Raw genomic sequence first — 24,755 nt, forward strand, 5'->3', positions numbered from 1 at the left:
TATTATTGTTTATAGCTGGCATTCATTCTTTTTGACTGCTTGTGACCTCACCAAAAGATAGAGATCCTAAGATCTCTTAAGAACTGCTGCTGGGAGTATACACTGGTATGACCACCTTGGAAAACAGTTTGGCTCCCTCTCATAAGGTTAAGTATTCACACTCCTCCCAGCCCATCAATTCTACTCTATATCCAAGAGAAATTCTTGCCTATATAAAACAGGGTATGTGGACAAGGGATGTTCCTAATAGCTCTGTTCAAAATAACAAAAACCTATTGCCCATCAACTGGAGAGTAGGTGACTAAATTTTGCTTTTTATTTCCTTTGATTTCCTGTAGTCTTATGAAGCAAGTGGCTTTCCCATGGCTAGCTTGGGGAGGGGGACACTCTTGGCAATCTGTGGTGGCAGTCCTGCTTAGCCCTAGGGCAATCGGTGCTGCCCAAAACAAGAGTAAATAGAACAAAGTGCCCCATTGAGCCAATGCCTTGGGTCCCTGGAGGTACAGGCTTGTACCTGTAGGAAACAGCCATCATACACATCAGTCTCTTCAAATGCTTCTGTCACTGGGCTGAGTCCAAAGGACACTCTCTCCCAAAACATTACAAAGCTTATTGGGGCTCCCATTTATCGAGCATTTATCATGTGCCTGATCATGTACTAGTGTACTAATTGCATGCATTATTTTATTATTTTATTTATTTATTTACTTATTCATTTATTTGAGATAGGTTCTCTCTCTGTTGCCCGGACAGTTGTACGATCACAGCTCACTGCAGCCTCAAACTCCTGGGCTCAAGTGGTCTCACCTCAGCCTCCTGAGGAGCTGGCACTACAGGCATAAGCCACCAAGTCCAGCTCATTTTTTAAGAAACATTTTCGTAGAAATGATGTCTCGCTTTGTTGCCCAGGCTAGTCTCGAACTCCTGGCTTCAAGCGATCCTCCTCCTTCAGCCTTACTATTGCATTTAATCTTCACCATCACCCTATAAGACTGCCTGGGGGTAGGTGCTCCACACAGTAGCAATGTAGCAACCTTCACTCATAGGTGACAATGAGACTCAGTGGAGTCAAGCAACTTCTCAAAGGTCACACAGCTGGAGGGTGGCTGAGCCAGGATGAAGACCTAGGACTCTAAAGCTGGTGTGCCAGTAAATGAGAAAATCTCTGGGGGTTCAGGATAGCTTCCTCCCAAGAAATCTTTCTCCAAAAGTTCTAAAAACAATGACAGATCCATCTTTCATAAAGCTAACAAAACTAGCGCCCCTTCATTTTGGGGGGGGTAAAGGTTAGCTAAGTTCCAGGGCGTCCCATTTTAATTATCATATTTATAAGGCGACTGCCAGAACAGCACCCCAAACCTAAAGAACCATGCACAGCTATCTCTGTGGGCATGGCGTGTCCATGGATGTAAAGATTTTCCAATGTGTGCTTACAGGCCAGTGGCATCATCCTCAGTTACAGGTTAAAGGGCAGCTAGGCCTGGTCTGCTAGGCACCACCATGAGAATCTGCTGAGCTTTCCAACTAGTTTATCTGTTGTCTGCAATGAAAGATGCCCTGAAAAGAAGCGGTGTGGGTGGGAAGAGTTCTGATTTGAGGTCCCCTGATCCGGGCATGATCTCCTTCCCCAGTCGCAGGAATCAGCGGACTCTATCTATAAACACAGGCTCAAGCTATGTCCCCCAGCCTCCTCTTTCAACCAGGTGCCACCCTCTGCTTCTCTTCCATAGACAGCCTAGAGCTGCCAGCATTCCCTTAGGATCTGTGCCTTCAGGCCTGGCTTAATATTTTCCTCTCCAAAGAGCCATCTATAGGGCCAGAGGCTGGCAAAGCCTAACTCATTACTGGATGCCAGTTCCTTTGCCTGACTTTCAGTGATTCCTACCTTACCCTGGGGTTTTATGTTTCTTGTCTCAACTCTAACATTTCTCATTCCTCACAAGTTGAATTGCTCACTCCAGCCAACTGAAGCATGCTCTTGACACAGTTAGCTCTAGGCACATGGTTGGTGCAAAAAAAACAAAAACAAAAAAACAAAAAAACAAAAAAACAAAAAAAGAGAGCATTATGTCAATTTTATTAATCAACAAAAGTGATGGCTCCACTGCAAAGTCAAGTTGATAATGCCTGGGCCTCTGAGTTCAAGAACCTTCTAGTCAAAAGGCTCTGAGCTGAAACATGAGCATGCACACATGCCTCTCTCTCAGTCTGGTGAGATAATTTGGATACTTGCTTGCTATCCTTGAGCATTTTCCTGACTCGTTAATGCACATGTAGCCAACACAATAATAATCATAGCTAATAACGGCTAAAGCTGAGGACTTTCCTGAGCCAAGCAGTGGTTTCAAAAAGTTTAGTTTTCATGTAGACTCTGATTGAATAATTTCTGTTTTTCAGATCAAGAAACTATCACATTTGGGATTATGTTAAAAAAAAAAGAAAGAAAAAAAAGAAATTGAGGCTTAAAGCTGTCAAGTATTTCACAGCCAGCAAGTGGCTAAGTTGGAACTTGAACCCAGGCAGTCTAGCCCCGGGACCCTGTGCCCTTATCCATTATCTAGGGTTGACTACACAAAACTAGTGTATACACATCTTCAACTATAGTTTAAGCGGATGACATATTTTTCACTATACTTTATGTAAGTGGCTTTCAGTTTGGGGGTATTCTACTTACACAATCTATTCAGCTGGATATTAACTGAGAACAAATAGAAACGAATGAACACTGAAAAACATAAAACATGAGCAAGGTGATGTCACTGCAAGACAAAACAGCATATACCTTCTTGTGACTGTATTTTATTGACAGTCCACGAGCTAAAAATCAGCCTGAACTCAGCAGTGCTCTGTTCCCTTGGGACACACACACACACACACACACACACACACACACACACACACTCTCTCTCTCTCTCTCGGGAGACACACACACACACACACAGAGTTGGTGGTCGTACCGCCCTGAGCTTCCAGTGTGAGGAAGGGTGGGAGCAGACTGGTCGGGCAGAAAGGTGCTGGGTCAAGGTGAGAAGGGGGCAGCCGGCAGCCCGCTCACGCTCTGGATTTGTGAAACGCGTGCGCGCGGGGCTCGCCGGGTTGAAGGGTTAGAGGTGAGGGGTGAGGGGTGACGCGGACGGTGGCAGGGTGGGGGCAGCCCTTTCCCAGGCGATGGCGGGGACGGTGGTGCTGTTGCCCTTTTAAGCTGCGGCTTGACAGGAGCCGCCCCTCCTGTTGGTGGAGTGGGTTACAAAGGGAGCAGCCCCCCAGGCCGCCACACAGCTTCCCGCGGAGGCCTCTGTGCCCCTTGCCATTTTCCATCCGCTCTCCCACAAAGGTTGAGGCGGCTGGGAGAGGCGGAGCCTCCAGAGCTCGGTCGCCGGGTGGTCGCGGCAATGACAGCTGCCCCCGACAGGCTGCCCCTTCCGCGCCCCTCTTGCTGGACAGGAGAGGAAGACGTCGGTGTCGGGGTTCAAGGCCAAACTGAAGTTGCTGGCTGTTCTGTGTTCCACAAGAACCAGGAGCCCAGCCGCCGCTCAGGGCTCCACTGCAATATCAGGGCGAGGCGCCCGGCGGCGGCCTCGCGGGGCAGGGCGAGGGCGGAGAGGGGGCGCCCGGAGTCCCAGGACAAAGGGGAGCCTGCCCCGGAGAGGCCCCGGTTCTCCGCCTCTTTCTCCCGCGACTAGCCCGGCCCCGGCCCCTGGGACTGCGCAAGGCTTGGGTGGGAGGAGGCGGAGGGCGCGTCTCTCCGGCTTTTCACGCGGGGCTTGCTTGGGGGCTGCCGGCCTGAGTTGGCCCCGGTCGCCGCTCCCGGAGGTGGGAGCCCGCGCGGCAGGAGCCCTCTCGGGACCCAAGGTCTCTCTCAGTCAGCCGGCCTGCTCCCGGGACCGTGACAGGGCGCGGCAGGGAGGTTCTGGCGTCGTTTGAGCCCAGGCACAGAAGGGAAAAGGCCTTTAAGATTTTCGGGTGTTTTGACCGGGCGCGGTGGCTCACGCCCGTAATCCCAGCACTTTGGGAGGCCACGGAGGGCGGATCATTTGAGGTCAGGAGTTGGAGACCAGCCTGGCCAAGATGGTGAAACCCCGTCTCTACTAAAAAATACAAAAATTAGCCGGGCATGGTGTCAGGCGCCTTAATCCCAGCTACTTGGGAGGCAGAATTTTTTTTTTTCTTTTTTTTTTTTTTTTTTTGCGACAGTCTCACTCTGTCGCCCAAGCTGGAGTGCAGTGGCGCGATCTCGGTTAAAGCGATTCTCCTGCGTCAGCCTCCCGGGTAGCTGGGATTACAGGCGCCCACAGGGTTTCACCGTGTTGGCCAGGCTGGTCTCGAACTCCTGACGTTAAATGACCCACCTCTGCCTCTCAAAGCGCTGGGATTCCAGGCAGGAGCCACAGCACCAGGACCCAAGGCCCTTAAGTTTTAAGGCCTCATTCTTCAGTCAGATTTTCCTTGTTCCCGCGTGTTCAGCCAGTTGTTTTTAAGTTTGTGTTTAAGGAGAAACTAACAATGAAGACAGACTCGTTGACGGAGGAAAAGTTGGAATGCAGCCTCTGGTGCTGTTTGAGCGATCCCTCTCCCCGGGCCAGGCCGCTGCTGTGTTCTGGAAAGGTCCATTGTACCGTCGAGGCGGCAGGTAAGAGTCCTGTATAGGTGCTCTGCCCACTTTTCCTTTCAGGCTTCTGTGTCAGCTGTTTTTCCCCTGTAGAATGTGTCCCTGACCTCCACCCCTTAACCCTACCCAATTTGTCTTTACATGTCTGAGCATCAAGGCTCTTCTGGGTCATATTCAGTTCATACTGATGTTTTCCCTTCCTCCCCTCTTTAGTCCTTGCTATTTTTGCTTTGGTCATGTTATGCTATATTCTGTAAGCCTTTTTACGTTTTTTTTATGGTGGCAGGGGAAAATATTTTATAATTATGCTTTGTGCTTTTTATCTTCCACTCAATAAATGCTTAGTAAATATTTGTTTTATTGAGTATATGAACCTATTCTAACTATATTGTACTTGAACAAAAATCTTAACTGCCTTGTAAGTTAACTGCTAAGAATTTGTCAAAAGTGCAGAGATAACGTCAAGAACTTGTGTACAAAAAGGTCTCTAAGGGCTTGATAGAAGTCTGTAAATTGACTTCATATGAAAGAGAATGTAAGAAGTGAAAATGTAAAGCATGACTGGAGTGCCAGAGTGATAAAGCAAGGGTCCCTTTCTCCAGATCCTTTGTAACAGTATTATGTGTCTCTTTTAGAAATCATTCTGAAAGATAATGACAACTCGGAACCTAGGAAACCATCCAGTGGGTTTCTGCAGCTTAGGTGGTTCAATTCCTCATCAGCACCTTTGTTTTCTCTGCCTCAGTTTGCTTACAATGATGTCCTCAGTAGCTGTAATTGCTGCTGTCTTTGAAGACTTAAGCATTTTTTTTTTAGCTCACGGGGGTATATGTGCATTTTTATCTCACCAAGTGTTAGAATTTTTACTTTTGTGAGCTCTGGGTTAGCTACTTGGTTGTTTAGTTGTAAAATGATTAGCAGGGAAAACCGTGTGTGTGTGTCTGTGTGTGTGTGTGTGTGTGTGTGTATTTTAAGTTTCTTTTGTTGTCAGAGCACTTAGAATTTTAGTTTATATGGTAATTCTGTCAGTTTACTTTATTCTCTACCCTACATTTATTGAACAACAAAGTATGAAAGTAATGTGTCCCATAACCAGCCTTCAGAAGAATTACAGCTGCTGTATGTCTGAACTTTCTTGTCTTGTCTTTTCTTTTACTTTTATTTATTTATTTTTGAGACGGATTCTCACTCTGTCACCCAGGCTGGAGTGCAGTGGCACAATCTCATCTCACTGCAACCTCCGCCACCCAGGTTCAAGCGATTCTCCTGCCTCAGCCTCCTGAGTAGCTGGGATTACAGGCACCTGCCACCACTTGGCTCATTTTTGTAATTTTAGTAGAGACAGGGTTTCACCATCTTGGCCAGACTGGTTTTAAACTCCTGACCTCGTGATACACCTGCCTCAACCTCCTAAAGTGCTGGGATTACAGGTGCGAGCCACCATGCCTGGCTGAACTTTCAAGAAGAAGTTTGTGCATCAATTTTCAAAAAATTATGATATCAAAAGAGAGCTGTGTCCTACCTTTGGAAAGATACAAAAACTGAACATTCTGGCAAGCAGTTTAGCTTGCTGGTGCTTGAGATAGAGCCACACATTGGTCTCAGTGGATTTATAGAGAAAAAGAGATACAAAAAGTTATTTCTAAATAAGACCAAAAAATCCTTTTCTTAAGCAATGACAGGTAAAGAGGTTGTCTTGGTTAACCTTGAAATGTGTTGCCCTTGATTAAGACAGTTTTATAGTGGGGATGGTAGTGGTGATAAACTTGTTTGAAATTTGTCCACTTACAGTAACCTTTGTGGTAGCCATCACAGACAACTTCATCCTCACAGGCCTTAAAATTACTATAAAACTAATAGAATGGAGGAGAAACAAAGGACCTGAATAATTAGATGCTAGATAATTGTAATGTGTTTTCATAACCGGTGAAAAAGAGCAGTGTTAGAAGCACTTAAACATTCTAAGTAAGGAACACTGCCTGAATTTATATTGCGATTTTTGAGCCCCATTTGCTGTTTAAAAACTGGCATATTGCAGGTCATATTTTAAAGACAAATGGAAAACTTACCTTTTCAAGATTGATATGAAGCTTAACCTTATCAAAATTACAAAATTTAAAGCATATGATTAAAAAATATTAATGCATAGGTTTAAATATTGGTCATCATTTTAGATATCTTTCAAAATAGATTGTCTCTTAAATATAAAACCGAACAAACTTTTAACATATTGCAGAGTTTGTGCTGAAGGTTAAGTTTCCTGGGGTGGTGGATATTTTATAATTTGTACAACAAAACCTTCTTATTTTAAGAAATTTAGAAAATTTTTAGGTAAAACTAGAAAATATTACTGATAATTCTACCACTCAGAAAGTACCACTATCGGAATTTTGTATTTTTCCAGTCATCTGCTCATCTCTTTTCTCCTATGCTTGTGTATGTTCCCTCTCCCTTGAAAAATCAGATTTTTTTTTTGTAATCTGCTTATTCACTCAACAATATTGTAGATCCGTGTCATAACTTACTCCTCTACAATGGCTTCAGGTATTGTGCGCTTTCTGTTGGATGACTGTACCATCTAGTCAGTCATGTTTCCTGGTACTGAATACATGGGGTGTGTGTGTGTGTGTTTCTACCTTAACTAATGCTTTAGACATCAATAGGTAGAGCTAAATGCTTGAAACCTTCCAAGTGGTGGCTTTCAGTTCTCATTGCTGAATTGGTTTCTAGAGATGAAACAAATTATATGGAAACTTTTTCTGAGATGAAGTCTCACTCTTGTCGCCCAGACTGGAGTGCAATGGCATGATCTCGGCTCACTGCAACCTCCACCTCCCATGTTCAAGTGATTCTCCTGCCTCCACCTCCCCAGTAGCTGGGATTACAGGTGCCTGCCACCACACCCAGCTAATTTTTGTATTTTTAATAGAGACGGGGTTTCACCATGTTGGCCAGGCTGGTCTCTTAACTCCTGACCTCAGGTGATCTGCCTGCCTTGGCCTCCCAAAGTGCTGGGATGACAGGTGTGAGCCACTATGCCTGGCATTTTTTCTTCTAGGTACCAACTTGTATTTATCAGTTTGGTAAAAATGTTAGAAAGTGTGCAATAAAATGGACATTCTCACAGTCATGGCAGAAAGTATAATTATCTTTAATTTTCTAGAAGGCAGTTTGGCTCTCTAGAAACTTGCCTAACTTCTCCCCGTTGAGGCAAGATAAATTCTGACTACCCCAAGGTGGCCAACCTTGTCCCTGTGATTCCAGATCTCCCAGAAAGAGAAGTTTAGTCTCAGGGAAAGCCCAGATTTTCTTGGCTTAGCCCACCTTTACAGCTGATCACTAGAAATGGGTGGGCTGGTCGAGTCCTGTGGTCACGTTTTGTGTCCAGAGAGGGACGTGCAAAGATGGGAGGGATGTAGCAAAACTGACATCAATGGAACTCTATAAGTTAATGTAGAACAGCAAAGGGATGTTTCTTCCAAGGAAGAAATTCTAGGGAAGGAAGGAAAGTGGAGGAGAAGGCAGCAGTTCTCAAAGTTTTGTAATCAGGACTCCTTTACACTCTTAAAAATATATTGAGGGCCCAAGGAGCTTTGGTTTATGTAGATTATATGTATTGCTATTTATCACTATAAATTAAATCAGAAATACTTAAACTATTCTTTAAAAGCTCACCACATTTGTTATAAATGCTTTTATGAAAAAATTTCTAAACCCAAAGTAGCACAATCTTACATTTTTTGCAAATTTCTTTGATGTTTGGTATGTCATTTTTATCTGTATTCAATTTATTGTGTGATATTTGCTTTAAAAAATGTGAACAATGTCCAGTCTCCCAGGTTGGAATGCAGTGGTGTGATCACAGCTCACTGCAGCCTCAGTCTCCGGGGACTCAGATGATCCTCCCACCTCAGCCTGCAGAGTAGTTGGGACTACAGGTGTGTATCACCACACCTGGCTAATTTTTTGTATCTTTTTGTAGAGACAGGGTTTTGCCATGTTGCCTACACTTCTTTTTTGATACTCCATCAAAACTTGGTTTTTCTTGAACTTTGGATCTTTTACCCTTGCATGACATTATAACATCATGCATTGGTCATTTAGAAAATAATGGTTCACCGAGATCTTCTACATGTTGATACATTTGAGTATACAGTATCAAAATACATTCATCAATATCACCATCAATCTCATCAGAATACTTTTGGAAAGCTATGGTGGATATAAGTTTTCTAAAATTCTAATTTTTTGTTCAAAAGCTTGAATTTTATTATTAGCAATTTTATTATTGAATTTTATTATGGCCTGTCTATTGTTTTTCTTGAAATGACAGAATCTCATTTTTTGAGAAAATGTCTCCCAAAAAGCGACGTTGAAATAATATTGTTTGTCAGTCATCCTTTCAAGTAAAAATGGTATTCCATTAAAGTGGTTAATTCACTGCACGACTTAGTCACACGAGGGTTTTTTCTCAGACAGTCTGTAGGAATGCTGCTGTGTACTTCCAATTTCATCACTTGAAATATTAAAAAGACATATTCAAGGATTAAAATGTAGTAAAATTTTCACTGCTTCATCATAGACATTCTTTTTATTTTTGAGACAGGGCCTTGTTCTGTCACCCAGGCTGGAGTGCAGTAGCATGATCACAGCTCACTGTAGCCTCAACCTTCTGGGTGCAATCCTCCTGCCTCAGCTTTCCAAGTACCTGGGACTACAGGCATACAATCACAATGTCCAGCTAAATTTTGTATTTTTTGTAGAGATAGGGTTTCACTATGTTGGCCAGGCTGGTCTCAAACTCCTGACCTCAGGTGATCCACCTGCCTCAGCCTCCCAAAGTGCTGGGATTACTGGCGTGAGACACCATGCCTGGCCTGCCCTTCCTTTTTAAACCTTTCCTGTGCATAGTGAAGAATACCATGACTACTAGTAGTTTGGTGTTACTGCCTTGGTTTGTGCTAAAGTACCAGCATTTTTACCCGCTATTGTATTTGCACCCTTACAGCAAATGTCACCATGTTAGTATTCCTGTTAACATAGTTTGGACCTGGGCGTCTGAGGGCCGCACTTTGGGAACCATTGAAATAGGTACTTAAACCTACTATATATCATATCTTTTCATCTGCAAGATTTTTAAAAACATGATTTCAGTTAATTTTTTTTGTAATTTTTAAAATATGGTTTTGAGGGGTTCAGTCCAGAGCAACAACACGTATTTTATTTTGCTTATGCTGAACTTTATTAGACAAATACTAATCTAATGGAATGAGGTCCTAAATTGAGTTGCAGTTTCTTTAGCCAAAAAAAAAGAAACCCAAAACTAAACACATAAAAATGATCCATAGGATGTATTCCCAATGTATGCTGAAGAATTTGAAGAAGAAAGTGCAATACTCAGTAAGTGGTGTTCTTTATGAATAGGATTAATTCTGAAGAGTTTCTTTTAGCCTGTAAAGAGATTTGGGACACAGTAAGAGAGGAATGAGAAGAATGAGAATAGTAAACTAAACCATTATTGAAGATCTAATTATTGAAGAACTAAATCATTATTACTGTTAATGATGTCCTCCTTCAACACAACTTGTTTTTCTTTTTTCTTTTTTTTGGCGGGGGGACAGAGTCTTTCTCTGTCACCAGGCTGGAGTGCAGTGGTGCAATCTCAGGTCACTGCAACCTCCGCCTCCCTGGTTCAAGCGATTCCCCTGTGTCAGCCTTCTGAGTAGCTGGGACAACAGGTGTGTGCCACCATGCCTGGCTAATTTGTTTTTTTTTTTTTTTTTTTTTTTTTAGTAGAGACAGGGTTTCACCATGTTGGCCAGTATGGTCTCGATCACCTGACTTCATGATCCACCCACCTCAGCCTCCCAAAGTGCTGGGATTATAGGCGTGAGCCACCATGCCCGGCCAACTTGTTTTTCTTAATAGAACCTTTGGTAAATATTTGGCTTCTGTGGCTTCAGCTATAATTCAGATTATAGTTTTCAAAGCAGTATTTCCTAAAGTTGTTGGTGCGAAATTGTTTTCCATGACTTGAACCTAGTTGTTCTGAAGCTAATATATAATAATGGCTTCTCCCCAATTTATAATGGAAAACAATACAAAGTAACAGAGTAAGTGTCTGCTAGTGGGTAAAAGTACATAATGCTTAGTTCATTAGCTTTTTTAAAAAAATCACATGTAATTGTGTTCCAAAAATATATGTATAGTAATGGCATTTCTTGGTATTACTTGGTTTGTGTGATAGAATAAAATATTATAATTTTATGGTGTTTGAATTAGTTATCTATTGCTCTGTAACAAATTTAGCCACTTAAAACGACAAACATTATCTCACAGTTTCTGTGGGTCAGGATTCTGTGCAGTTTACCTTGGGTTTACTGGCTTGGCCTCTCACCAGGCAGTGAAGGTGTTGGTGGTGGCTATGATCATCCCAAGGCAGGATAGGGAGAGAATCTGTCTCCAAGCTCACGTTGGCAGGATTTTTCTCACAGGCTGTTGGACTGGGCCTCCGTTTCTAGATGGCTGTTGGTCAGAGGACTTTTACAATACCTTGCCGTGTGGGCCTCTCCATAGGGCAACTCATGACGTGGCAACTGGCTTCCATCAGAGGGAGCAATGGAGAGAGCAGGAGAAGGGTGACCAAGGCAGGCATCATAGTCTCCTTGTAGCCTAATCTCAAAAGTGATGTTATTACTTTTGCTGCATTCTCTTTGTTAGAAGTGAGTCACTAGGTCCAGGGGCAGGAATTTTACAAGGCTATGAATGGCAGGAGGTGAGGGTGATCGGGGCCATTTAGAGGCTGCCTACCAGTGTTGAAGAAAATTGTTGACTTCTATGAGCTGTAGCAGCAGACAGTGCTATGCAAGGAGAATGGCTGTCTCAAAAGTCCAGCTCCTCACATGGGTTTTAATGTGTTGCTGTTTCCCCCATACATTTTGTTTAAATCCATGGTCATCTTGTCATTTAGTGGTGTGGTTTAGTTGCGTATTTGGGTTAGTCTGTATGTAAACGTTTAACACAGGTGTCTCTGTGCTAAACAGGAATCCTATTCATCTTCTTCACCAATATCGTTTGTGGACTCTGATGAGCCAAATCTGACATCAGTTCTGGAACACCTAGAAGATACCAAGAACAACCATTCAGTAAGGAAGGAAGCCAAGCTATTTTCTCTTTTCCTCATGAACATTATATTTAGAAATTAAATGTTAAGAGATAATATGATATAAAAGCATGATTAATGACTATAATCTTAGAGAAATTAAAGTCTGGGTATTTTAAGTCCTTCAAATCTTATTTACTACCTAGTTTCTCTTTATTATTTCCCTCATGTATAACCTTAGTTTAGATTAGGAATTCAAGATCTCTTTTTCCCTGAATTCTAACCATTAAGCCAAGCAAGCATTTTGGGTAGAGACGACTAGCCAAGGTGGGAGGTGGAAAAAAGACCAAGGTAGAAGTGAAGGGAGAGATGGGTAGAGTCACACCAGAACTAGTGTGAGGGAACTGCCTTTTCTTTCAAGGGTAAGTCTAAGGTAAAAGTCAAAGGTATTCAAATAGAAAGTTTTGTTTTTGTTTTTAGTATATAAAGAAGTATAACTTTCCATGTTGTAAAAATTTTTAAAACCTTTACTATAAAACTCATAAGCAACCATAAGCATATAAAACTCATAAGCAATCTATTGTAAAATATAGAAAAGAAAAGAAAAAAAATAAAGTCTCTCATAATTTTTCTACCTAATATAATGACTGTTGACATGATGGCTATTTTCTACCCTTATGTATTTTTTCTTTGCTAGTAAAATACAAAACCCTTATACATATGTTTAAATAGTTGAGGTCATATTCTCTATATTTTTATATTCTTTTAAAAAGCATTTACTAGGCCAGGCCTGGTGGCTCACACCTGTAATCCCAGCACTTTGGGAGGCCGAGGCAAGCAGATCATGAGGCCAGGAGATCGAGACCATCCTGGCTAACACGATGAAACCCCATCTCTACTAAAAATACAAAAATTAGCCAGGCATGGTGGCAGGTGCACCTGTAGTCCCAGCTACTCAGGAAACTGAGACAGGAGGATGGTGTGAACCTGGGAGACAGAGCTTGCAGTAAGCCGAGATCGTGCCATTGCACTCCAGCCTGGGTGACAGAATAAGACTCCATCCCAAAAAAATTAAAAATTAAAAATTAAAAAAAAGCATTTACTGTATTTTCCTATGATGTCATAATCTTTATAGAAAACTAACAATCATTATTTTAAGTTGACATGATTGTTTACCTAAAAATATCCAAAGGAACCAACTGAAAAAAAAAACAATTTTTAAGATTGCTGGTTAAAAGCTCTGTTATATAAAAATCAATAGCCTTCCCCAATATTATCTATAATCACATAGGTGATATAGTGGTAAAGTATTTTTTCAAGTATTTCAGCAAAAATTAAATACCTAGGAATAAACTTACATGTGCAGGACTTTTATCAAGAACATGACAAAATTTTGCTGAGTGGAATGAAAGATTTGCATTCTATGTCCCTGGATGAGTAGATTTCATATTATAAATATGTTAGTTATCACCATGTCTTCATATTAATTTATAAATGTAATTTCTGCTGGGCACAGTGTCTCACACTAGTAATCCCAAAAGTTTGGGAAGCTGAGGCAGGTAGATGACAATTAGCTAGGTGTGGTGGTACACACTTGTAGTCCCAACTACTCAGGAGGCTGAGGTGAGAGGATCACTTGAGCCTGGGAGGCAGAGATTGCAGTGAGCCGAGATCATGCCTCTGAACTCCAGCGTAGGTGACAGAATGAGACCCTGTCTCAAAAAACAAAAAAAAAAAATTCCCTGTAGATTTATTTTTGGAACTTGACAAAATGACTCTAAAGTTTGTTTAGAAGAGTAAGTAATAAAAAATAATAAAGAATAGATTTGTTCAACCAGATATTAAATAAAATATTGTGGAATAGCCCTGGGCCAGACAGATAAAGGCAATGGAAGTTTAGAACCAGAGTCATGCTAATGATAATTTAGTATAAGATAAAGATGGTATTTTAACTTAATAGGGAAAAGATAGATTATTCTGTAAATAGTCTTAGGAGAGCTGACCATTTGAGGAAGTTTGAGTCTTAACTCCAATTTTTGTCAAAATAAATTATAGTTGGTTTAAACACAAATATTCTTAAAAATAAGAACTGAAGAACATGGGTTTGAAGGTATTTTAAGAGTTAAGGCTGAGGCTGGGCACAGTGGTTCACGCCTATAATCCCAGCACTTTGCGAGGCCAAGTTGGAAGGAGTGCTTGAGCCCAGGAGTTTGAGATCAGCCTGGGCAATATGGCAAGACCCCCTCTTCTCTCTCTCTCTCTCTCTAGATATAGGTATAGATATACATATACATATACAAAAAAAGAGTTAAGGTTTATATGGAGAGCCATGAAGATAAGAGGAAAAAATTAATTAAAAGCTAGATAGACACAAGTTTACATCTCCAGAAAGGGGGTTGATGGGAAAGAATGATAGACATAGCTCCATTACTGCTACCTCCTTTTAGGAAGTTGCTTGTGAACATCTAAAGATAGCAGTTTTATAATAGCAGAAATGAGTTATTTTTCACTGTCTAAAACATTACATAAACATGTCCATAAAGTTAAATGAAGTAGGACATAAAATTGGGCCTAGCGTTTTAAAAAGTAAATATATTTACACGAAGGAGAAAACGACTCACCTCCCACTCTTACAGCCTTTGCCAGTTTATCATAGTCTAGTTTCTTGAGAGAATAAGCTACATGTCTTCACCTTTTTTCACTGAATTCATTGTAATCTGGATTCTGCCCTCATCATTGCACTAAAATTTATCTCCCAGTTGCCAAATCTAGTGGCTCCTCTCTTAGTCCCCAAATTGACCCCTCTGCAGTATTGTGATACTATTGATTGTTCCCTTGTTGAAACATTCCTCCATTCTTAATGTCCACCAATAAAGAGTTGGTTAAATAAAAATTATAGTGTGCAGTTTTATAATAGAATATTCTGTTGTAGATCAAAAGAAATGCAGCCCGTCCTTCCATAAGCATGTGCAAACTTCTAAGATATATTAAGTAAAAAAGTAAGGCATAAAATATTGTGTATAATCTGGCCCCTTTAGTATACAGTATTAAAACATCCGTATCTGTGCTTATTTATACTTACTTTTTTCTCATCTGGTGGATACAGCAAACTGTGAATAGTAGAACACAATTAAAAAAAACATTGAGTGGCTTCTGTGCCAGGCCCTGTGATAATTAGGTATAAAAGACAAAAAAAGGCATGTCCCTGTCCTCTGGGAAGGGACATGATAATCTAATGGGACCTCCATCAGATTCCTTTCCTCTGTTTTGATCTGATCACCCTGCCTTGGTCTCCTCTGATCTCTTCTTCCTTGGCCTACTTCTTTCTTCTCTTCTCATTCTGTGCTTTCTCTGAGTAATCTTTGACTCCCATTACTGAAGTCATGACCTGTGTTCCAGGGATTCCCAAATTCGCATTCATCTCCAGAGTTTCAAACTCATACATTTGTCTGTATATCATATATGTTAGGGAATCTCACTTGTAGTGACATGGCTGTTCAAAATGATGACAATTACATTTTCATGTATCCACCTCCTAGCACTCTATCAGCCCCATCATGTGTTCCCTCAATAATTCTCCTTGTCATTGTGAGTGGGACAAAATGAAATAATCAAACTAGTCTCCCATGCCTAAACCTGGGAACTGTCTTAGCGTTCTTTTGTATGCTACTGTTCTCTGACCTCCCTAAACTAGTAAATTTCTAAGACCTGCCCTTTTGAATGTCTTTTACTATTTTCCCTGTGATCTCAGTTTCTTCCTCCCATACTTCAAATGCTTTTTGTGTGTGTGTCATGAGGGAAGGGAGTAAAATTGAAATTTGTGGAAAATGTACTACCTTGTCTTTCTTGTTGCTTGGTATGACTCCACTACCCTGCTGCCTCTCTCCCCTAGCAATCCTGTAGCCCCTTCTGTGCCAGAGGTCAGAGTGTCCAGGTCTGTGTCCAGATCGCCCTGCCTCATCTTCTTTATGTAGTTAGTACAAACAGAGCGTATTGGGTGCATAACAAATTGGGCTTGGCTTCCTTTTAAGCATGAGAATTTTTGGTGGATCCTAATCTCTTGTTCAACCTTCCTTGTTTCCGCTTGCTTCATTGCTCACTTTGGGAAGGTTTATTCTTTGCCTTGTTAACCCATTCTAATCCTGTGTCTTCCTTTTTTGTCCTTTGTAAACCTGCTTCTTTCTCCTCATCTCTTTTCTTGGTCAGAGACATCCAGGAAATTGTTCCTGACCAAGTGAAGTGAGGTGCCTTATTAGATCCCATTTGAGTCACCTTATACATTGAAAATCATTTTAAACAACAAAAATCACACTTGTGCACATAGTTTACCTTGCTTACTTGCTTAAAGTAAATATGCTTACAACACAATTTGGACTTAAACATGGAAATTTACAGTTATTCTTTGCAGTTTCCTAGTGAATTATTATTTTTTAGACAGACACTTAAAAGCCTACAAAGTATCCAGTGTTTCCACAGGTTTCATTTAATCTTAACCATTCTGGGTAAGTTTTCATTTCTTTGTTTTACAGATGGCAAGACTCAAACTCAGGGAATTAGATATGATAGCCAAGGTCCTCTGGATTCCCAGGCTCTGTCTGCTAGATCACATTTGCTTAGGTACTTTTAACTGACTATGACTGGCATATATAATTTTATAATCCATGTGTGACAACACTGCCTATGTGGCTTTTTTCTTTCTTTCTTTCTTTTTCGGTAGCCTCATTAATGCATTAATGTTCTCTTGTCTGAAGTTGTAAGTTTCTAAGAAAACAAGGTAGCAATGAGAAATTGGACAATGTCTGGAACTTCTTCCTCAGCCTTTACTGTTGTCATTCTGCTAGGTATCAGTTGTAGTGATTGTACCCCAAGCCATAGTAACTTTCTTAAACTAGAGGCTCCTGAAAATATTTTGAAGAGTATTTTTTTAAAACTGTAAGCTGCAGTTGGGCAATAACAAACATTTTTATTTCCTACTGGATTGATTACAGTAGTCAACATTATTGATGTCTTCTAAGGGCTCTTTGACATGCTTATTTACTAAAATGTGTTTTGTAGCTTCGTCAGCAATTGAAGTGGTTGATATGTGAACTCTGCAGGTTATATAACCTTCCTAAGCACCTGGATGTTGGGTAACAGTTATGATATAGTAGAAAAGGATACTGAGAGAATGGGGGCAGACCTACCTTAAATAGAGTGGGGAGGTGGCACTAAGCTAAAACGGCCAGGATGAAAAGAAGTCAGATATAAAGAGTGGACAGAGGATATTATCAAGCCAAGACACTGAATGTGTAAAATCCCAGAGGCAAGAGAGAGAGGGATGTTTCTGAGGATCTGAGAGCTCCATGAACCAGCACAGGGGGTTGCAGGGTGTGGGGGTCATGGTATAATCTAAGAGAGGCCGTCAGAGGCTCGATCTTGCTGGCCTGGTAGGTCCTGATAAAGAATTTGGATTTTACTTTATTTGCAGTAGAAAGCTCGTAATGGTTTTACCCAGGGGAGTAAACATAATCTTAAGGATGTTTTAAGAAGCCTATGTTTGAGGCAAACATTTTATCCTTTGCTTTAACATTTGTTCTCTCTCCTTCTTTAATTTTTTTTTCTGAACAATTTGAATGTAAGTTACATACATCATAACTAAATACTTTGGCTTATTTTTACTAAGAATGGAAATCTCATATAACTTTAGAACAATTATCAACTTCATAAATTTACATGAACACAATACTTTTATCTGATATACCATCTGTATTCCAGTTTTTTTAGTTTGTCTAATAGTGTTCTTTATAGCAATTTTACCCCTTCCAGGATCCAATCTGGGGTGAGATATTGCATTTAATCATCATGACTTTAGTATCATTTAATCTGGAGCATTCCAGATTTTGTCTTTCATTATATAAACATTTTTGAAGAATACAGTTTCTCCCCTCCACGATTAAAAACAAATGTTCCTCATTTTGTGTTTATGTGCTGTTCCCTTGTGATTAGATTGGGATTATGTATTCTTGGTATAAATTCTATACAGGGATGTTATACCTTCTTTAGAATATCACATCTGGAGGTACATAAAGTCCACCTGTTCCTCATCGGTGATGTTCATTTTGATCACCTGATCAAGGTATTGCCTGATTTCTCCATTGTATAATTACTTTTTGTTTTCTCCCTTGCAGCTGGTTAACAGCCTGTGAGGGAACATTTTATGTCCATGCCAGTATCCTGCTGCTTTTCAGCACTATTCCCTAGATTGAGCATGATTATTCTTGTCTGATCCAGTCTTTACTATGAAGATGGCAAAGTGATGGTTTTCTAATTTCCCATTTGCCTCTGTGTTTGCCATTTAGTCCTTAGCATAGACTATAAACTGAGTTCTGGCTTCTCTCTCATTTTTTCTATTATTGGTTGGACTCATGAGTTCCCATATTTTTTAATGGTTTACAATTTATTACTTAATTATTTTTGAAGTTCAGTTGGTTTGGCTGGTGGGATCCATTTGAGCTGGTTCCTATGTCCTTGTATCATGTTCCCATCATTTTTGTGGAGAGCGCTTCCTTAATTTCCAGCAAAACAAGATGCTGTAGGCTTATCTTGAACCTATATGTCTGATATCATTTGGACAGTTGTCCCCTCCAAATCTCATGTTGAAATTTCACCCCCAGTGTTGCAGGCAGGGCCTAGTGGGAGGTGTCTGGATCATGAGGACAGATCCCTCATGAATGGCTTGGTGCTGTCCTCACAGTAATGATTGAGTTTCCGCTCTTAGCACCTGTGAGAACTAACTGCTTAAAAGAGCCTGGCATCTCTGTCCCCTCTCTCTTGCTTCTGCTCTCTTGTCATGTGACCTTGGTACACGTGGGCTCCCCTTTGCCTTCTGCCATGAGTGGAAGATTCCTGAAACCCTCACCAGATGCAGATGCTGGCACCACACTTCTTGTACAGCCTGCAGAGGTGTGAGCCAAATATACCTCTTTTCTTTATAAATTATCCAGCCTCTGGTATTTCTTTGTAGCAACATAAATGGACTACGACAATGTCCCAGCTCTGAAATAGGCCTTTCTGCCAGGAGCCCTTTAATGGGGAAAGGTATTAGAAATTGGGACCTTTATTTCTTGGTTATCTCCTTGTAAATAACCAAATTCATTGTTTTCTAGTTTATTTTCTGTTTCTTTTTGTGATGGTAAGCAGATATATGCATGTTTTCTATTTTCTCTTTTTTCTTATACACCATGTAACATACTATGTGTGTACACTTTAAAAAAAAATTTTTTTTTTTTTTGACAGTTTCACTCTGTTGCCAGGCTGGAGTGCAGTGGTGTGATCTCGGCTCACTCCAACCTCTGCTTCCCGGGTTCAAGCAATTCTCCTGCCTCAGTCTCCTGTGTAGCTGGGACTATAGGCGTGCACCACCATGCCCAGTTAGTTTTTGTATTTTTAGTAGAGACGGGGTTTCACCATGTTGGACAGGATGGTCTTGATCTCTTGACCTTGTGATCTGCCTGCCTTGGCCTCTCAAAGTGCTGGGATTACTTGCGTGAGCCACCCTGCCCGGCCTGAACATTACTTTTTTTGCTTCGTAATATCTCCTGGAAATCATTCCATATCAGTTCAGAGATCCTCTTAGTTATTTTTTTAACAACTACATAGTGTTCCATTTTGTTTGTGTACTATAGCTTATTGAAACAATCCCCTATGAGGTACTTTATAATTACAAATACTCTTACATTGAATTTGTGTGCATATGCAGTTTTGCATTCTTGTAACTTCAGAATAAATTTCTAGAAGTGGGATTGCTGGGTTGAAAAAGAAATGTATATTTAGTGTTATTAGAACATTGTCATTGCTTTATTTTGCTGTCATTTTTCTCGATTTTTCAATTGAGAATTTATTTCCATTCTTTTGTTTTTAACAATATAGGAGTTAGAGTTATGAATTTTTTCTGATTACTGATCTATGTATTGCATAGATTTGTAGTATTTTCATTACCATTATTTTAAAGAAAGTCTGTACTTTCCTTTTTCATTTTCCCTTTCAATAAAGAGATGCTTAAGAGTTTTAAAACTTCCATGTGAAAAGGCTTTTTGTTGTTGTTTTATTTTTAATTTCTACTTTTATTGCATTAGGGGCTGAGAGTGTTTTACCTAATATTTCTACTTTATGAAACCTACTGAGGTCTTTCTTGAGCCCTACTATATGATTAATTGATATGAAGAATCCATACATCTATTTAAGAGGAAGGTGCATCTTCCATTTTCAGGGTATAGTTTATATAGATAGTTAGATATTTATATATACATACTGATAATGTGAATATATTCAAAATATCTACTTTTTAATTATATTGTTTGGGTCTTTTACATCCTTACTTTTTTGTGTGTGCACTTGAATGTACTCAGAATGGTTTGTTATTTTCCTTTTTTTTTTTTTTTTTTTTTTTTTTTGAGATGGAGTGTCGCTCTTGTTGCCCAAACTGGAGTGCAATGGCACGATCTCAGCTCACCACAACCTCCACCTCCTAGGTTCAAGCAATTCTCCTGCCTCAGCCTCCTGAGTAGCTGGGATTACAGGCATGTGCCATTAGGCCCAGCTAATTTTTTGTATTTTTAGTAGAGACGGGATTTCTCCATATTAGTCAGGCTGGTCTCGAACTCCTGACCTCAGGTGATCTGCCCACCTCGGCCTCCCAAAGTGCTGGGATCACAGGCATGAGCCAACGTGCCCAGCCTTGTTATTTCCCTTTTATTCGTGTGTTTCTCTTTCTCCTTTAGCTGCCTGTGTTTTTTTTCAAATTACAGGTGCATAGATGTTCATAATTACTATATTTTCATTGTGGAATGTGGCACTTAACATTACAAAATGTCCTTCTTTGTCTTATTTAATGCTTTTTTGCTTGAATAACTTTTTAGTATATGTCTCAAATATTGCATGGGACATATTTATATAAACATTATTTTTTGTTTATCTGAAGTTCAAATGTAAATAGGCAGTGTATATTTTATCTGGCAATCCTAAATACAGAAAAGTCCTAGAAACAAGGACTTCTGCCAGGACCCACATTGTGTGATTTAAATTACAATTCCTATTAAAACTTACTGGGCCACCTTGGAGAAATGATAGATTCCTTGAATATAAGATGAGCCTGGAACATTTTATCAAACTGAAAATCAAGGAAGCAATTAAATGTCTCAGAAGTCAACTTAAAGAAGCTTCTGCTCCACAAGAGTGCAGAATCATCTATAAATCATGGCCACATTTTACCTTCCTCAGTCAACTGAGCATATAAAACTTTTCATGAGGCCACAGGAGTTGTGGTCATCTGGGTGACTTGTTTATGCCAAAAACTTGTACATAATCTGTTTGAGACGGATCGGGCATATGCCTCTTTTATTTAATGGTAGGAGGCTGCTGTATATACCCAACCTTATGGCTTGATGGGTCGAATAACATTCAATTCATGGAGGGAAACTCGGGTAGCATGGTAATTTCCTGGTCCCTGATGAAGCATTCAATCTCTGCTATGGCCCAGTAGCGAACCAGAAGCTGCTTCTCAAAAGCAGAATAGTTATCTGCAGATAACAACATACTTTTCTCCCCAGTCCAAAGGATTATGCTGTGATTCACCCATAAGGACCCAGTAAAAGTTCTATATAGGCCAGGCTTGGTGGCTCATGCCTAGAATGCCAACACTTTGGGAGGCCAAGGTGGGAAGATCACTTGAGGCCAGGAATTCAAGACAAGCCTGGGCAACATAGCAAGACCCCATCACTACAAAAATTGTTTTAATTAGCTGGGCATGGTGGTATGCACCTGTAGTCCCAGCTACTCAGGAGGCTGAGATGGGAGGGTTGCTTGAGCCCAGCAGGTCAAGGTTGCAATGAGCCAAGATCTCACCACTGTACTCTAGGTTGGGTAACTCTTATCTTCCACAGACATTTCAAGCACCATCAGGTCTGTTGTTCATGTGGCCCACATAGAAAAGTAGCTTGCATGGTAGCATTACCTGTTTCAGAATCTTCTTAGGTTCTCAGTCTTATTTAACACTGGCAGTCTTGAGTTAAATAGTAATTGGTTTAGAAAAACATGTCCAAATGAGGTATATCTTGCCTCCAAAGAGGCCCAATTAGGCATTATGCCTTTTAGTAAAAAGAGAAATGACATCTCTAAATGTTCTGAACTACTTAATGCCTAGAAATTTCACTGAGGTGACAGCCCTCTGAATGCTTACATTTGGGGATATGTTTCCTTCTCTATGACCTCCACATGCCTTATCAAGGTGATTATAGTATTTGCTATTTCCTGCTCATCAGGGAAAATCAGCATGCTATCATCAATGATAGGACACCTGCATGATATCCTATGGAATACAGCAGCCATCAAAGTCCTTGTAGACTAGATTATCACATAAAACTAAAGAGTTTATATTGTCTAGAGGTGATACCCTGTGAAGGTGTATTGCCAGCCTTGTCAGCTGAAATAAAATGGTGCTTGATAGCCCTTAACTAATAGGTATAAAGAAAGAAGTATTAGCCAGCGCAATAGGTGCATATCAGGTGCTAGGGGTTATGCTGATTTACTCCACCAATGAAATCATATCTGGAAGAGCAGCTGCAACTGTAATCACCATCTAATTACATTTATATTAATCTACTATAATTCTCTAACATCCATTTGTCTTCTACACAGGCTAAATGTAAATGGGATGGTAAGGTAAGGTACATGGGATGTGATGAGAATCTCCTCCCCTGCATCTTTCAAGTTCTTGAGGGCAGCACTAATCTGTACAATTCCTTCAGGAATGCAGTATTGCTTTTGATGTACTATTTTTGTATGTTGACAAACTTCTAGTGGTTTCTGCTTGGCCTTTCCTACCAGAATAGTCTTATGTCCCACTGTCAGGGAAACATTGTAGGGATTCTGCCAGTTTGGAGTTTGTCTATTCAAACTCTGCATTCTGGAACTGAGGAAATAACCACAGTGTGAGTTTGGAAACCCAGTGGGCTCACTGGGTATTGTGTGATCCTAGCTAAAACTTGGAAATAACCCCAATTTTTCCATCAACAAATGAATAATCAAATTATGGTATATCCATACAATGGAATACTACTCAGAAAAAAATTACAATATATACACACAAACATAGGTAAATATCAAAATTATTGTACCGAGTGAAAGTAGCTAAACAAAAGGAGGACATACTGTGTGGTTCCATTTGTAGAAAATCTAGAAAATGCAAACTAACCTATAGTGACAGGAAGCAGACTGGTGGTCGCCTAGGGATTGGGAGTGGAGGCCCAAGAGAGACAAATTCCAAAGGGTCCCAAGGAAATTCTGGGGTGGCTTAAGTGGGTCCATGACATTCGATGATGTGTTGGTCATGGCAGAATTGGCAGAAGCAGAAACTCAATGGCAGTGGGTTGAGAAATGATGAATAATGAGGAGCCAGTGGGTCATGTGTAACTGTATCCAGAGGCTTCCTGAGGAAGTAAGGAAGGAGACCACCACTACTCCTGCTGCCCTCCTCCCCCAACCTTGCCTAGTTCACAAGTCAGGAGTAAACAGAGAAAGAAACAAAAGTAAGATAAATAGCCAGACAACCTTGGAGCCACCACCCGGCCCTAGGAGTTAAAGTAATAATAACATCAACCCCTGGCCTAAACTGCTTGTGTTATCTGTAAATTCCAGACACTGTATGAAAAAAGCATTGTAAAACTTTCTGTTCTGTTAGCTGATGCATGTAGCCCCCAGTCACGTTTCCCACGCTTGCTCAATTTATCACGACCCTTTCACGTGGACCCCTTAAAATTGTAAGCCTTTAAAAAGGCCAAGTGTTTGACGCAAGTCTGCCGATGCTCCCGACAGAATAAAAAACCTCTTCCTTCTTTAATCCGGTGTCTGAGGAGTTTTGTCTGCGGTTCATCCTGCTACAGAAGGACTAAGAAAGATACAGTGATACTGGTTAGCAACATACTTTATGGAATCTCCTCCCAGGTGCTGTTTGGGATTCCACTTAGCTTAATCCAATGAGCTTGTCCCCTCCGCTCCTTCTCCTGCACTGATTCTGTTCCTGGAGTGGAATTTACCTGCCTTTCCTCCTTGCTAACATCTCCCAACCTTTATTTTCCAGAGCGATTTCTCCCTTTCTCAAACCACACCAGTCCAAGCTAAGCTCTCCCATTTTAGGACTCTAAGGGCATTATTACCTGTATCACATTATATGACATGCTCGATTAAATTCTGCCAAAGTTGAAAAGTACCATAGTGTTAAGTGCGTAGAAACTGGCATCAAACTATCTGAGCTTGATTCCACCTTTGTCATGTAGTGGCTGTGTGACTTTAGTCAAGTAACACAGTCTCTCTGTGCTTCAGTTTCTCCAGCTATAAGCAGATATAACAGTATCTCTTGTTATGAGGATTAAAGGAGTTACTACTATTACAGAGTTTAGAACAGTGTTTGTCACATCCTAAGCCCTAAGAATAGGGATAAAAAATTGTGTTCCTGCTCCAGGAAGTTTCACGCTCATGGTTAAGAGGGATACAAAGATATATGTGGCATTTGCCCTAGACTCAAGGAGCTAGCAATTTCGTGCTGGTCAGATTTAGATTTCATAGCGATTTTCTGTATGCCCTGGTCCAGCGGCCTCTGTACTTGGGCAACTTTGGCATGAAAGGCCAGAAAGTCCACTTATAATTGCCACTTTTTAGAACCTGTTTGCAAGGCGAAAGAATGGTGGCTGCCAGAATTCAAGAGGAGGAAAGGGTGAAGCCCTTTTGGAGAACGCAGATGATGGCCTTTTTGCAAGGTTTTGGAAGATTTTCCTTTCAACGGACTAAAAGCTACTGCCAGTAGCCTCTAGACAGGCCTGGAAAGGCAGGGGAGGCCCTTCAGACCCCGTTTCCCCCGCTGCCCCTAACCCTACGGTGGGCCTGGCCTCAGGCCCCGCCCCGCCCCAGCAGGGTGTCTGACCTAGGCCCTGCCCCTCCCAGCCCAGCGCCCCGCCCAGCTCCCCGCCCCGCTCCCCGCCTCGGCTCCGGCCCCGCCCTATCGCCCCGCCC

The 24,755-nt window shown here is 41.0% G+C and overlaps 1 protein-coding gene across 1 annotated transcript; it reads left to right on the plus strand.

Annotated features, from left to right (window-relative positions):
* The first annotated feature begins 1,369 nt into the window (after positions 1-1,369).
* Positions 1,370-12,469, plus strand: LOC119620275 (uncharacterized). Its single transcript, XM_073012901.1, has 4 exons — positions 1,370-1,408; positions 3,144-3,557; positions 4,480-4,630; positions 10,231-12,469. Exons 1-4 carry the CDS (start codon positions 1,370-1,372, stop codon positions 10,329-10,331), a joined length of 705 nt encoding a protein of 234 aa, XP_072869002.1. The 3' UTR covers positions 10,332-12,469.
* Positions 12,470-24,755: the final 12,286 nt, after the last annotated feature.

The sequence above is a fragment of the Chlorocebus sabaeus genome, chromosome 29 (genome assembly GCF_047675955.1).
Source record: "Chlorocebus sabaeus isolate Y175 chromosome 29, mChlSab1.0.hap1, whole genome shotgun sequence".
NCBI classification, from domain to species: domain Eukaryota; kingdom Metazoa; phylum Chordata; class Mammalia; order Primates; family Cercopithecidae; genus Chlorocebus; species Chlorocebus sabaeus.

What these genes read in the sequence shown, in the direction of transcription:
- LOC119620275 (XM_073012901.1), top strand. Translation starts at nt 1,370, where the DNA reads ATGCACAGCTATCTCTGTGGGCATGGCGTGTCCATGGAT. An exon ending in GGCTCCACTGCAATATCAGG is followed by an intron (nt 3,558 to 4,479) that starts GCGAGGCGCCCG and finishes GTTGTTTTTAAG; the next exon opens with TTTGTGTTTAAGGAGAAACT. An exon ending in TTGTACCGTCGAGGCGGCAG is followed by an intron (nt 4,631 to 10,230) that starts GTAAGAGTCCTG and finishes GCGGGGGGACAG; the next exon opens with AGTCTTTCTCTGTCACCAGG.